The sequence below is a fragment of the Mobula birostris genome, chromosome 30 (genome assembly GCF_030028105.1).
Source record: "Mobula birostris isolate sMobBir1 chromosome 30, sMobBir1.hap1, whole genome shotgun sequence".
In the NCBI taxonomy this organism is placed as follows: Eukaryota; Metazoa; Chordata; class Chondrichthyes; order Myliobatiformes; family Myliobatidae; genus Mobula; species Mobula birostris.
The window spans coordinates 6,382,992-6,398,790 of record NC_092399.1 but is presented as its reverse complement, the minus strand read 5'-3'; the positions used below and the strand labels follow the sequence as shown (position 1 = coordinate 6,398,790).

The 15,799-nt window shown below is 42.9% G+C and overlaps 1 protein-coding gene across 4 annotated transcripts in view; it reads left to right on the top strand.

Moving 5' to 3' along the window:
• Positions 1 to 15,799, top strand: part of rps6ka1 (ribosomal protein S6 kinase a, polypeptide 1) — a 172,947-nt gene that overhangs the window by 133,608 nt on the left and 23,540 nt on the right. For all 4 annotated transcript variants that reach the window (XM_072247336.1, XM_072247335.1, XM_072247338.1 and 1 more), the window contains 2 exons: positions 2,230 to 2,332; positions 6,600 to 6,730. In XM_072247336.1, the coding sequence (XP_072103437.1) occupies positions 2,230 to 2,332; positions 6,600 to 6,730 (234 nt within the window). The remainder of the gene's footprint in view (positions 1 to 2,229; positions 2,333 to 6,599; positions 6,731 to 15,799) is intronic.

Below are 15,799 nucleotides of genomic sequence, written 5' to 3'. Positions count from 1 at the left end.
CCGAAGAAGGGTCTTGGCCCAAAGTGTCGACTGTTTATTCACTTCCATAGATGCTGCCTGGCTCACTGACATCATTCCCTCTAAGGTGTGCGAGTGTGCGTGCACACACATCTTTTGCTACTAGCTCAGTCAATCAGTCAGTGGGTACCGTCCCGAATCTGGGGTTGGTAGCTATGCACCTCCATCTTCTTCGATCTTGCGACACCACTGAGTACAGCCACTCCTCCAGTTTGTTCTCACTGGCTGCCTTGGTACCGCCTGCCGCTGCCCCCGCCGAACTCGAGCCCGAGGCCGTGTCTTCGAGCTCGGCCCTTCCTTAGGCGGAGGCCTTGGACAGGTCCAGGCACACGGTGCAGCGTCCAAGTTCACCATGTCTCTTCTAACTAGGTGCGTAGCATACGATTCGTAGATACGTGGTGAGGCTTTAATCTCTTCCACGGAAGATGGCCGTTGGCTCACAAGGAGCTCATCGGCCCCTTGTCAGGTCTTGTTTTTTTCAGTCCTGCTGGGTGTCCTCACACCCTCCTCACCAGACTAAGTCCGGTGCGGGAGCCGGCCCAGGTCGCCGACCACCCGACCACGGCCCCCGGCTACTAGCTACTAGCACACAAGGGAATTTAAACTGTGCACAAAATGTTGTCACCCTCTACCTCGTCGGCATATTAAGTATACTTCACGATCATGCACAATCACAATTCCTTTTCCTGTTTCTGATGGTATTGGTGACGCAGAGTTTGTCCTAATTTGTCTGCAGATTTTAAAACTGACTTATTTATCCTGTTTTTATTGAATAAATTATTCTGTGCGCACGCATTGTCACTGGGCAAAAAAAAAAATCCAAAGTGCATGCACAAAATGCTGGAGGAACTCAGCAGGTCAGGCAGCATCTATAGAAAAGAGTAAACAGTTGACGTTTTGGGTTGAGACCCTTCTCCAGGACTGGGAAACTGGGAAGGAAAGAGGAAGATACCAGAATAAAAAAGGGGGGGGAGGGGAAAGAGGCTTGCTGAAAGGTGATAGGTGAAGCCAGGTAGGTGGGAAAGATCAAGGGTTGGAGAAGAAAGAACCTGAGAGGAGTGGAGATTGGAAAATAGGAGAAAGGGAAGGAGAGTGTGCTGCAGGGGAGTAATAGACAGGGGAGAATAAGTGAATAGAGTGGGGAATAGAGGAAGGAGTGAGGAGAAATCTTTTCATCAGGAGAAACAATATTCATGCCATCAGGTTGGAGGGTTCACAAATGGAATATAAGGCTTTGCTCCTCGCCCTGAGGGTGGCCTCATCTTGCCACAAGGGGAGACCGTGGATTGACACGTCAGAATGGGGATGGGAATCGGAATTAAAACTGGGAAGTCTCGCTTCTGGCAGATGGTGCAGAGGTGCTTGATGAAGCGGTGCCCTGGTTCACAACAGGTCTTGCCAGTGTAGAGAAGACAGTATCAGGAGCACTGGCTGCAATAAATGACCCCAGCAGATTCGCAGGTGGGGTGTTGCCTCACCTGGACAGACTGTTTGGGGCCCTGAATGGAGGTGAGGGAGGAGGTGTATGGGCAGGTGTAGTACTTGGGCCACCTGCAGGGAGAAGTGCCTAGAGGAAGATGAGTGGGGAGGGTCAAATGGACAAGGGAATCACAGAAGGAGTGATCCCCGTGGAAAGCAGGGGTGGCGGGGCAGGTAAGGATTTGTTTAATGGTAAGATCCTGTTGAAGCTGGCAGAAGTTGCAGAGGATGATGTGCTGGATGTGGAAGCTGATGGGGTGGTAGGTAAGGACAAGAGGGACTCGATCACTATTGCGGTGGTGAGAAGTACGGATGTATGAGAAATAGAGGAGCCTTGTACTAATTTTTAACTGTCTTTGGTCAAGACTATGGTAGGGAATTTCTAAATGTGGTTACCCTCAATAGTTCTTCTTTGCCATTGTGGACAGGATAGAATGACTGCCTTCAACAACACAAATAAGTCCATTCTGTGACCAAGGAGTACTTCATATCGGAATCCAGAGTGGGTTTTTCCTCTGTGAAAAGGGATTGAAGGAACATAGTGGGATGAACTTTAGAATTTGGCATTGATGTCCCTGACAATTGACTATATCAGTGTCCGGGGGAATGAGTATTGTTCCTTCCTTGCTACTTGCTTCACTATTTTATTGAGTAGAGACAAAAGAGGAAGTGAATTAATGATAGGACAGGAAGGGCTTCTGTAAGTTTCATGTTTATTTTTAATGCTTTTAGAAACTCTATCGAAGAGAACTGAAGCCACCATTCAGACCTGCAGTGGCAAGGCCAGATGATACCTTTTATTTTGACCCCGAGTTTACAGAACGAACACCCAAAGGTTGGTTGTGTGTGTTTGTGTGATTTGATTATGACATTTTAAAGTTAGTCACATCAACGTCCAGAGAATAGAAGCTTCCAGTCAACAACATTGCAATTTAAGCTGTACAATTGCAGAGATTATTGTCTTTTTAAAAACTCACGTTGCTACATTGCTTTCTCTCTGACTTGTCCTCTAACTGTGAGACCTCCTGTCCCAGAGATTGTATGAGGTGAGGGTTACTCTCACTGGGAAAGATGTCTTTTGCTGAAAGCCTGCCCCGGGAGATCCATTCAGAGTAGTAACTAGTTCATAAAATGCCAAGTACAGAAATATATTTGCAAGTTTCAGAGAGAACTAGTTGGTTCAGGTTCACACTATAGTTGGTTAGGAGTAATTAGTTTTATTTGTCCTTGCAAAGCTAACAAAAATAATATTGAAGCTGTAATATACAAAGCTTCTATGTGGCTACTTCTAATCTATTTTTCATACTTTATTTCCTGCTGAAGTATTTTTCTTATTCAATTAATAGTAATACCTATTTTTTAAAAGTTTCTTCCTGACTACGTTTGGTCGGTTTTTTTTTTCTTGAAGATACTACCTTTCTTTCGTTGCTAACTGTACTTTCTCCAACCAGGACATTGGATGAATTAAGATTTCCATTCTTAGCTTTTCTTCCATTAGCGGCTTTTAGCTCTGACTTGCATTTTGTGTCCATGTTGCATGCTGTCCTACCAAACAATGCAGTGTATTGGCATCCTAAGGTCAATATGTTATTGACAATATGCTATTTCTTTACAGTATACTGTTTGTAGTCAAAGTTTTCTCCCCTTGGTTCTAAAGGTTGATGTTCTGTGGAAAGCAAGAACCCTCTGTTGACTTAAGTTTGGTATTTCTGATGTGAACCTCATGGACTGTTTATCTGCATGACACATTGTTGTAACATGAAGAAAGTCACCCGAGAAATGCTGAAGTTAGTGGATATTGAAGTGTTTTATTTGACAAAAATGAGCAGCAGGCATCATACTGAGACAGTGTTGGAGGAACTGACCTCCTGACTCAATATCACATGACATTTCTATATGCTAAAGATCAAAGGTAGCAGCAGGGCAATTCTGTCGTTACAAGGTATCTACAATGCTTCCTTTGAATTACATATAGTTTTCACACCTCCTTCTTCACGCCCACACTCCAGACACCCAAAATGAACACCTCTGACTGCTATGGGCAGGAGTTCCCACTTACTTCAAAAAGGCAACAATTATACTAGTACCTAAGAAAAACAATGTGGGCTGCCTTAATGACTATCGCCCGGTAGCACTCACATCTACAGTGATGAAATGCTTTGAGAGGTTGGTCATGACTAGACCGAACTCCTGCCTCAGCAAGGACCTGGACCCATTGCAATTTGCCTATCACCACAATAGGTCAACGGCAGACGCAATCTCAATGGCTCTCCACACGGCTTTAGACCACCTGGACAACACAAAGACCTACATCAGGATGCTGCTCATTGACTATAGCTTAGCATTTAATACCATCATTCCCACAACCCTGATTGAGAAGTTGCAGAACCTGGGCCTCTGTACCTGCCTCTGCAATTGAATCCTCAACTTCCTAACCAGAAGACCACAACCTATGCAGATTCGTGATAACATATCCTCTTCGCTGACAATCAACACTGGCATACCTCAGGGGTATGTGCTTAGCCCACTGCTCTACTCTATAAATACACATGACTGTGGGGCTAGGTGTAGCTCAAATACCATCTATAAATTTGCTGACGATACAACCATTGTTAGTAGAATTTCAGATGGTGAGGAGAGGGCGTACAGGAGTGAGATATGCCAACTAGTGGAGTGGTGCCACAGCAACAACCTGGCACTCAACGTCAGTAAGACGAAAGAGCTGATACTGGACTTCAGGAAGTTTAAGACGAAGGAAGACATATCAATCCTCATAGAGGGATCAGAAGTGGGGAGAGTGAGCAGCTTCAAGTTCCTCGGTGTAAAGATCTCTGAGGATCTAAAGAAGGCAAGACAGCGGCTATACTTTATTCGGAGTTTGAAGAGATTTGGTTTGTCAACAAATACACTCAAAAACTTGTATAGATGTACCGTGGAGAGCATTCTGACAGGCTGCATCACTGTCTGGTATGGAGGGGCTACTGCACAGGACTGAAAGAAGCTGCAGAAGGTTGTAAATCTAGTCAGCTCCATTTTGGGTACTAGCCTGCAAAGTACCCAAGACATCTTTAGGGAGCAGTGTCTCAGAAAGGCAGCGTCCATTGTTAAGGACCTCCAGCATCCAGAGCATGCCCTTTTCTCACTGTTACCATCAGGTAGGTGATATAGAAACCTGAAGGCACACACTCAGCGACTCAGGAACAGCTTCTTCCCCTCTGCCATCCGATTCCTAAATGGACATTGAATCTTTGGACACTACCTCACTTTTTTTTAAATATACAGTATTTCTGTTTTTGCATGTTTTAATCTATTCAATATATGTAATTGATTCACTTGTTTATTATTATTTTTTTCTCTCTGCTAGATTATGCGTTGCATTGAACTGCTGCTGCTAAGTTAACAAATTTCCTGTCACATGCTGGTGATAATAAACCTGATTCTGAATGTTAATTTCCGCTGAGTCTAGGCTGCGTTCATGCATATGCAGGCATCTGAGATCTAATTGTTCTGAGCTGCGTTTGAAATTCAATCCACGTTCAGGTCTGAAGATCGGTTGCTGGTGAATTTAATATTTGCTGTATACCCTAACTCCAGAATATGCCCTAACAACATTATAGTTGGATTCAATTCAAATTTATTTATCAGATGTACATCAAAACATAGTGAAATGTGCTGTTTGCATTAACAATTAACTCATGGATGTGCTGGAGTCCTCCCACTTTATGGTGCCAACATAACATACCCACAACGTTCAGCAGAACAACACAAGCAACATCTGCAACAAAACAAAACAAGTTTGCTGATGACACAACAATTGTAGGCCGTATCTCGGGTAATGATGAGTTTGAGTACAGAGAGGAAATTAAGAACCTGGTGGCATGGTGCGAAGACAATAACCTATCCCTCAACGTCAGCAAGACGAAGGAATTGGTTGTTGACTCCAGAAGGAGTAGCGGACCGCAGACCCAATTTACATCGGTGGTGCGCAAGTGGAACAGGTCAAAAGCTTTAAGTTCCTTGGGATCAATATCACAAATGACCTGACTTGGTCCAACCAAACAGAGTCCACTGCCAAGAAGGCGCACCAGTGCCATTACCTCCTGAGAAAACTAAAGAAATTTGGCCTGTCCCCTAAAACCCTCACTAATTTTTATAGATGCACCGTAGAAAGCATTCTTCTAGGGTGCATCACAACCTGGTATGGAAGTTGTCTGGTTCAAGGCCAAAAGAAGCTGCAGAAGATCGTGAACATGGCGCAGCACATCACACAAACCAATCTTCCGTCTGTGGACTCACTTTACACTGCACGCTGTCGGAGCAGTGCTGCCAGGATAATCAAGGACACGACCCACCCAGCCAACACAGCTTTCGTCCCTCTTCCCTCCGGGAGAAGGCTCAGGAGCTTGAAGACTCGTACGGCCAGATTTGGGAACAGCTTCTTTCCAACTGTGATAAGACTGCTGAATGGATCCTGACCCGGATCTGGGCCGTACCCTTCAAATATCTGGACCTGCCTCTCGGTGTTTTTGCACTACCTTACTTTCCATTTTTCTATTTTCTATTTATGATTTATAATTTAAATTTTTAATATTCACTAATTTTTACTATTTTTAATATTTAATATTTGTAATCCAGGGAGTGTGAAGCGCAGAATCAAATATCGCTGTGATGATTGTATGTTCTATTACCTATTGTTTGGCAACAATAAAGTATAAAGTAATATAGTAAAGTAAAGTCAACAACAGCAAAACAAGCCCCTTCCCCATCTTCCCTACCACCCACCCATTCTTATGATAGGCAAATGACATTGTAACCAAGAGTTCCTTGTTCTGTAAACCTAGAAAAGCTGCAGGGAAACCCAGTGTCATGATGTTAACTGCATATTTTGTGAAATTATCTCAAATTTACTGGAGTTATAGTTTAGCTTTCTCCTGATCATTATATTTCCCTGCTACTTCATTAGGAGGAATTGCATTGTAATTTTGACTAAAAAGAATGCAAAGCTTCGTGATTCATTTTAAATAAATATGCCTTTTTTTCTCCCTACACAAGCAGCATCTATTCCTGTTCAGTCTCAATTCATTTTTTTTTCCGGATCCCAGATTCTCCTGGTGTACCTCCAAGTGCCAGTGCTCACAAATTATTCCGAGGCTTTAGTTTTGTGGCAACGGGAGTGGAGGAGGAAGAAGTAAAGACTGAACATTCAAATCTCGTCATTCACCCAGTTTTGCAGGTAACGTGATTATAAACCGCTTCATATGCTGTAGAGCAGGGGTTCCCAACCTGGGATCTGTGGACCTCTTGCTTAATGGTGTTGGTCCATGGCATAAACAAGATTGGGAACCCCTGCTGTTGAGTAGCCCTGGTTGGGAAAGTTTGGGAATCTTGGCCTTGTACTATTTAATCCTTACAGCAAAGCTGTTACTCTGATATAGAAAGAAACCAAAACTGAAAGGTTGGGACTTACTCCGTATCAAAACGTGATTTTTAACAAAAACAGGTTAACCTTTCAGGACAGACCCTTTATCAGAATGGTGAAAAATGAATTTGCTCCATTTCATTGCAGAAATGAAAATCGAGAAGTCTATTTATGTTGTTTGCTATTTGGGCCACTTCTGATAACAAGCAGAACAGAAGACTGAGTTATTTAAAGTTGGGGATTTCCAGAAGGCTACAAGTTGCTCAGAGCGAAGATAAGGTGGCATTGGTCCATGTAGTAATGCAGGACACCATGGTGAGAAAGTGATTGAAAGTGGCGGTTCGGTTCAGGGTCGCTTTGTGGACGTTCGTGCATTAGTCTTCTCCAACCCAGAGAAGAGCACACTGTGAACGCTGAATCAGTACACTAGATTGGAAGAAATGCAAGTGAATCACTGCTTCACCCAGAAAGACAGTTTGGGACCCTAAGAATTGAGAAGAATTGGTGTTGCTCTTCCCTGAATGTGGATTGGGCTTCATGGGACCTGTGTAGGTCAGACTGTGTTGAATGACAGAAGTAAATTAAAGTGATGGGCTTGAAGTCCTGATTATGCCCTTTTCAGAGTAGTCCACCAATCTTAGTTTGATTTTCAAAATATAGATTGGTTAAGCAATTGCGGAGCACTCTTGTTTATTATGCAACTATGATGCTAAACTTATGATCCTTTGCCACTTTATTTGTTCTTCCCCTCGCGCTCTGGCCTCTGGTCTTTACATGTTACATTGCTCCAATGCATCTCCACGTTAGTTCCAGGTTTGCAACTTGCCATCTGAAGAGGCACATCCAGCCACAATGATCTTGAGCTAAATAATTTCAAAGGTTCGTTTTGTTATCGAAGTACTTGTGCAGACTGCAACTGAGATTTGTCTTCTCTGGATAGCCATAAAATACAGAGAACTATAGAAGCAGTTGAAAGAAAGACATCAATTCCCACCCCCCGCACGAAAAGAAAAGGGAACAAAAACTCACAACCCCCCCCCCAAGCCCTCCCTCGCACAAAAACTAAAAGATCACCCACATGGAGAAACAACAACAAGAACATCAAACCCCATACTCCCAGCTGGCCAATCAGCAACAAGGAAAAGTGGGTGAGAACGCGATAAAAACATAGAACCGAAAGAGGCCAATATGAACCACAGACCATTCCATAAAACTCAGAGTTTCAATAACACCTCCAAGAGAATCGGGGCCCAGCCGGCCCCTCCAAGGGCAGCTCACTCTTCTCCGCCTTTGCCTCGATGGTTCAATCCTCCTCGGCACTTTAATTGGCGAGAAATTTAGCCGATTGTGGCCCCTCATCTCGTCTCTGAGCTCCTCCTCTCCTGGAGTTTTCTCGGGGACAGCAGTGTGAACTACAGACTGTAAGCCCAAGGCTCCAAACAGTTTCAAAAACAGAGTTAAGATGAAAAGAATGAACAGAGGACATAGAAAAGCTGCAGTGATTGACTATCTGGAAGAATTGTGGTTTGTTGGTGCCATCTTGACCAGTGAATAATGTTCCTATTACTAGTTACATCCTCCTTTGCTTTTTAACCCAATAACCACATTTGTTTTTATCCATCATCCCATTTGTCATTTCACTCCTCATGTCTTCCATCCATCATAGGCACTTATTTATTCTCCTCTCTATACATTGCCTTCACCTTGACACTTGTTTTTCCCTAATGTTTGGAAAGTTATTGTAATGAAATACTAATTTTCTCTCTGCACAGAAGCTCATCAGCTTAGTATTTCCAACATTTGCTCTTCTTAAAAAAAAAAAAAATTTTGACTTGCAGAGTAAGGTTCAACAGGTTTGATTTTGAATTGTTTTTTTTCCCAGAATTCCTTAGCAGTTTATAAAAATGCAGTATAGGATCACTGCGAGTTTTACTTAGTAACATCTGAGATAGTGGGTTGATCCTTGCCTCTGGTTTGTCAACCTGCACGCCGGAAATCCTGCAGGTGGTTTGGGTGCCTGTAGGCACGATGATATTACAGCTTGAGGTGTTGGAGTTCAGAGTTCAATCCCAGCATCCTCTAAAGAATTTGTACGTCCTCCCCGTGGAATGCATGGATTCCTCCGCATGCTCCGGTTTCCTCCCACAGTCCAAGATGTACTGGTTAGTAGGTGAATTGGTCAGTGTAAATTGTCCTGTGATTAAGCTGGGGTTAAGTCGGGGGTTGCTGATGGAACAGCTTGAGGGGTTGAAAGGCCCTATTTTGCGCTGTATCTCTAAATAAATATATTTTTAAAAAAATTGCTTTACCTACCTGGTGAAAAGCTTGCAAACTTGAGATTATACTGCTGTTTGGTGTTGACTGGGAGACAAGTGTGTCACACCAGTGACTCTGTAAGCAATGAATCAAGTTGGTGAGTTGATCAACACTACAGAATGCACTGGAGTGACCAGATGGGAAAATAGAACTCACTGAAGCTGTAGAATTTCAGATCACTCCATGGTGCTCAAGCTTACTCCAATAAAACGACAAAAAGGAGGCTGTATGAGGACTGTGTAAGTAACGGAGTTTAGAGAAGATGATCGAGGTTGAATGGGTTTGAGTTGATACGTGGACTAGATCAGGGGTTCCCAGCCTGGGGTCCATACATAAAAAAGGATGGGAACCCCTGCACTGGAGTATTTTAAATATGATATTTATTGAGTATGTATTTACATTGTGACAAAATAGCTACTGAGAATATATCAATTTTCCCAGAGAATGCTGGATTCTGATTGCGAATAATGACTTTGGGAAATAATTCACAAATTTAGAAAAATGTAATATACTGTCACAGTGGGGGAGTGAATGGGAAATACTATCACTTGGAATTCTTAGTGTCAATGAACCATGGCATTTGGTGTTGAGGGGAGGGATTCCCTTGGCATGGGTTTTTAAAAATATATATATTTTTTTAAGATATAGCATGGAATAAGCTCTGCTGGTCCTTTTAAAAAAAACATAGAAAATAGGTGCAGGAGTAGGCCATTCGGCCCTTCGAGCCTGCACCACCATTCAGTACGATCATGGCTGATCATCCAACTCAGAACCCTGTACCAGCCTTCCTTCCATACCCCCTGATCCCTTTAGCCAAAAGGGCCATATCTAACTCCCTCTTAAATATAGCCAATGAACTGGCCTCAACTGTTTCCTGTGGCAGAGAATTCCACAGATTCACCACTCTCTGTATGAAGAAGTTTTTCCTAATGTCAGTCCTAAAAGGCTTCCCCTTTATCCTCAAACTGTGACCCCTCGTTCTGGACTTCCCCAACATTGGGAACAATCTTCCTGCATCTAGCCTGTCCAATCCCTTTAGGATTTTATACGTTTCAATCAGATCCCCCCTCAGTCTTCTAAATTCCAACGAGTATAAGCCTAGTTCATCCAGTCTTTCATCATATGAAAGTCCTGCCATCCCAGGAATCAATCTGGTGAACCTTCTTTGTACTCCCTCTATGGCAAGGATGCCTTTCCTCAGGTTAGGGGACCAAAACTGCACACAATACTCCAGGTATGGTCTCACCAAGGCCTTGTACAACTGCAGTAGTACCTCCCTGCTCCTGTACTCGAATCCTCTTGCTATAAATGCCAGCATACCATTCGCCTTTTTCACCGCCTGCTGTTCCTGCATGCCCACTTTCAATGACTGGTGTATAATGACACCCAGGTCTCGTTGCACCTCCCCTTTTCCTAATCAGCCACCATTCAGATAATAATCTGTTTTCCTGTTTTTGCCACCAAAGTGGATAACTTCACATTTATCCACATTAAATTGCATCTGCCATGAATTTGCCCACTCACCTAACCTATCCAAGTCACCCTGCATCCTCCTAGCATCCTCCTCACAGCTAACACTGCCACCCAGCTTTGTGTCATCCGCAAACTTGGAGATGCTGCACTTAATTCCCTCATCCAAGTCATTAATATATATTGTAAACAACTGGGGTCCCAGCACTGAGCCTTGCAGTACCCCACTAGTCACTGCCTGCCATTCTGAAAAGGTCCCATTTATTCCCACTCTTTGCTTCCTGTCTGCCAACCAATTCTCTATCCACATCAATACCTTACCCCCAATACCGTGTGCTTTAAGTTTGCACACTAATCTCCTGTGTGGGACCTTGTCAAAACACTTCTGAAAATCCAAATATACCACATCCACTGGTTCTCCCCTATCCACTCTACTAGTTACATCCTCAAAAAATTCTATGAGATTCGTCAGACATGATTTTCCTTTCACAAATCCATGCTGACTTTGTTCGATGATTTCACCGCTTTCCAAATGTGCTGTTATCACATCTTTGATAACTGACTCTAGCAGTTTCCCCACCACCGATGTTAGGCTAACTGGTCTATAATTCCCTGGTTTCTCTCTCCCTCCTTTTTTAAAAAGTGGGGTTACATTAGCCACCCTCCAATCTTCAGGAACTAGTCCAGAATCTAAAGAGTTTTGAAAAATTATCACTAGTGCATCCACTATTTCTTGGGCTACTTCCTTAAGCACTCTGGGAAGCAGACCATCTGGCCCTGGGGATTTATCTGCCTTTAATCCCTTCAATTTACCTAACACCACTTCCCTACTAACATGTATTTCCCTCAGTTCCTCCATCTCACTGGACCTTCTGTCCCCTACTATTTCTGGAAGATTATTTATGTCCTCCTTAGTGAAGACAGAACCAAAGTAGTTATTCAATTGGACTGCCATGTCCTTGCTCCCGATAATCAATTCACCTGTTTCTGTCTGTAGGGGACCTACATTTGTCTTAACCAATCTTTTTCTTTTCACATATCTATAAAAGCTTTTACAGTCAGTTTTTATGTTCCCTGCCAGTTTTCTCTCATAATATTTTTTCCTCTTCCTAATTAAGCCCTTTGTCCTCCTCTGCTGAACTCTGAATTTCTCCCAGTCCTCAGGTGAGCCACTTTTTCTGGCTAATTTGTATGCTTCTTCTTTGGAATTGATACTATCCCTGATTTCCCTTGTCAGCCATGGGTGCACTGTCTTCCTTGATTTATTCTTTTGCCAAACTGGGATGAACAATTGTTGTAGTTCATCCATGCGATCTTTAAATGCTTGCCATTGCATATCCACCGTCAACCCTTTAAGTGTCATTTGCCAGTCTAACTTAGCTAATTCACGTCTCATACCTTCAAAGTTACCCTTCTTTAAGTTCAGAACCTATGTTTCTGAATTAACTATGTCACTCTCCATCTTAATGAAGAATTCCATCATATTATGATCACTCTTACCCAAGAGGCCTCTCACGACAAGATTGCTAATTAACCCTTCCTCATTGCTCAATACCCAGTCTAGAATAGCCTGCTCTCTAGTTGGTTCCTCGACATGTTGGTTCAAAAAACCATCCCGCATACATTCCAAGAAATCCTCTTCCTCAGCACCCTTACCAATTTGGTTCACCCAATCTACATGTATATTGAAGTCACCCATTATAACTGCTGTTCCTTTATTACACACATTTCTAATTTCCTGTTTAATACCATCCCCAACCTCACTACTGCTGTTAGGTGGCCTGTACACAACTCCCACCAGCGTTTTCTGCCCCTTAGTGTTATGCAGCTCTACCCATATCGATTCCACATCTTCCCGGCTTATGTCCTTCCTTTCTATTGCGTTAATCTCCTCTCTAACCAGCAACACCACCCCACCTCCTTTTCTTTCATGTCTATCCCTCCTGAATATTGAATATCCCTGAATGTTGAGCTCCCATCCTTGGTCACCCTGGAGCCATGTCTCTGTGATCCCAACTATATCATATTCATTAATAACAATCTGCACTTTTAATTCATCCACCTTGTTACGAATGCTCCTTGCATTGACACACAAAGCCTTCAGGCACGTTTTTACAACTCTCTTAGCCCTTATACAATTATGTTGAAAAGTGGCCCTTTTTGATGCTTGCCCTGGATTTGTCGGCCTGCCACTTTTACTTTTCACCTTACTACCTTTTGCTTCTACCCTCATTTTACACCCCTCTTTCTCTCTGCACTGGTTTCCATCCCCCTGTTGTGAACTAACCTCCTCTCGCCTAGCCTCTTTAATTTGATTCCCACCCCCCAACCATTCTAGTTTAAAGAGCCAGGTTGTCCGGTAATTCCCCCGATCTTAATCTGAGCCTGATCACAGGACAATTTACAATGACCAATTAACCTATCAAATGGTACGTTTTTGGACTGTGGGAGGAAACACACACAGTTACGGGGGTTGTGCTGTGAATATCAATAGATGCAATTTTTAAAGAAAAATAAACCAAAAGACAATTCTGGAGTTTAGTTACCCTTAAATTAACGCCAGTTTTGAAATTTTAAACTTGGAAACTTCTCTGTTGAAAAAAATTCCAAGATTCACAATTGTTAATAATTATTAATGCTCAAGTTAAAGTGATTGGTGATGCTTGGCATTTTGTTAACGTTTACTTTTGTCAGAGTTTATTTAGTGTGATTTTTCCATATGGATTAATTAACGCACGTGCAGTGGATTCAGTATTCACATTGGGTCCAGTACATTTTGGCCCAATTAAGCTGCTATCCCAATTAGCCAAAGTTTCACGGAAATAATTAAAAAGGTACCAAAAAACGACAAACTACTACTGAGCATCAAATTGTGTATTAAATTAGAACACTACAAATACTACTACAATACTATAAAACTGTTTATTGGTTCCTAAAAGTTATCAATGAAGGAATTCATTCATCCAGTGTATGCTGCCATGTTCTTTTGATTGATTGTAAATGAACAAAATTAGCGCAGACACCTCATGTAGATAATATACTGACTTCATACAATGCTTTCAATCATGGCATCCTCCAAATCTTCACTTTCATTGTAACATTCAAGATGATTGTGAATGCCTTCAAGTCCTTTGTGGTTCCTAACTTGTTGAAGTAGTGAAATGGTTTCATTTTCACTCACGGCCATTCTCGGTATCTCCAAGCCTGAATGATTGAAGCTGCAGTGAGTGGAACAGTTCTGAGTTGTCTTGCTGCTTATTTCTTGCCAACTATCAGTGACAAAAATCACTGCTTTTTGAACACTAACACAATCAACTGATGCAATTTAAAAAAAACTAAGTTGCACATGGTGTCTAACAGCCATGCAAATGCACGTGACTGACGCTCATTTGAGAGTGTTTGGTAACAGTCTCCTGTCCCAATTCAGCAGCATAGTGTTCGAAATAAACGAAGGGAATCCTGGCTCTTTTCTCGATTAGTTTTGTTCTTCGCAAGTTGTCCGGAATACGTGGCTGCCCTGATTAACTGAATACCTAGTTAATCAGAATCCACTGTATTGATCTGGCCACATCTCATCTTGAACTACCTAGGGTGCCGTATATATTATTAGAAGGGAAGCGGTCTAGCTTTTGCTTAGGCAGACTATGAACTAACAGTAAGTCGTGTGAGAGTGTTTTGAAAGAGTATCATTTGACGTTAATGCATTATTTATATTACATTAATTATCAGGTGCCAGCATTATCAGAGTATTGGTTTATGATGATTGGGCAAATGATTGGCTTCTCTTGCTCCTGGTTCTGAAATGCACTACCTCTGTGAAACTGGAGCTGGCATTGATTCACCCTGGGGGACCTCTTCCCACTGTCTACATCTTTCAGATTTTCTGTGCTATTTTTAGAATCATCATGTCTGTATTCCCACGTATTACTGCCACTTGTTTATTGTAGTTGTGTTTTTTAAAAAAAAAGGAACGAAGGCCTTTCCTATACCTAAGCAATTGATCTTGGCCAAGAAGTTATCATTTACAGAGTATATCTTGAACAAAATAACTTCGTATTTTGTGTAGCCTGCAGGCATGTTGTTTTGTCCTAGCTGACTGTTCTACTGCTGGTGTTCAGGGCAGCAATGAAGGTCCTCCATCTCTGGTGGTGTTCAGGGCTTCCTTCAACGCGCCAGTAGTTTCCTCTCGGTTTTCACTGCTGTCAGCCGCACAGTTCCCAGGTGGAGACTCAGGAATATTGTTGCGCTCAGATGTAGAAGGATTCTTCATTGCTGTTTCTGTAAAAATTTTATTTGACCAATTAAGGTTGTTAGCCCTGAGCTGAACCTCTGAACATGGAGGACCGGTGGACTCTTAGTCTGGCCTCTACTCTTTGACCTGTTTGGCATCTGTGACCCTACCAAAAGCCAAAGCATAAAGCCCTGACTCCAGCCAACGTAGCTCTCCGGCTCATTGAGGCATGCAAGCCTCCAAACCCTATGACAAGAAGATGGTCCTTGGCAAACCCTATGAAAAAGGGATGGTCCCCGGCAAACCCAGCGACGAGGGGCTGGTCCCCGGCAAACCCAGCGACGAGGGGCTGGTCCCCGGTAAACCCAGCGACGAGGGGCTGGTCCCTGGCAAACCCAGCGACGAGGGACTGGTCCTCTTAGAGGATGTGATTTGTAGCCGCTGTTAAATTTGTTCCTAATGTGAACCTTTTCTCATTCCTGTGACTCTTCATTTAAGCTTCTCTTCTGAGATGGCGTCAGCAATCTTTTGAAATAGTCATGGAAAAGTTGCAGCACAGAAACAGGCCCTTCGGCCCATCCAGTCCATGCCAAACCATTTAAACTGCCTACTCCTGTCGACCTGCACCCAGACCGTAGCCCTCCATACCTCACCCATCCACGTATCTATCCAAACTTCACGTAAGTGTTGAAATCAAGCTCGCATGCACTGGCAGCATTTTGTCAGCGTTTTTTAAATTTGGCAACGTAACTCCTATAAAGTTCTTATTTGACTTAAACTTCCTGTCTATACTCTCCCCTTGGTTCTTTTCCATTTGGTTTCTGTGAATGTTGTTATTGGTCCTCCCTGGGTAGGGAAATGGGCTA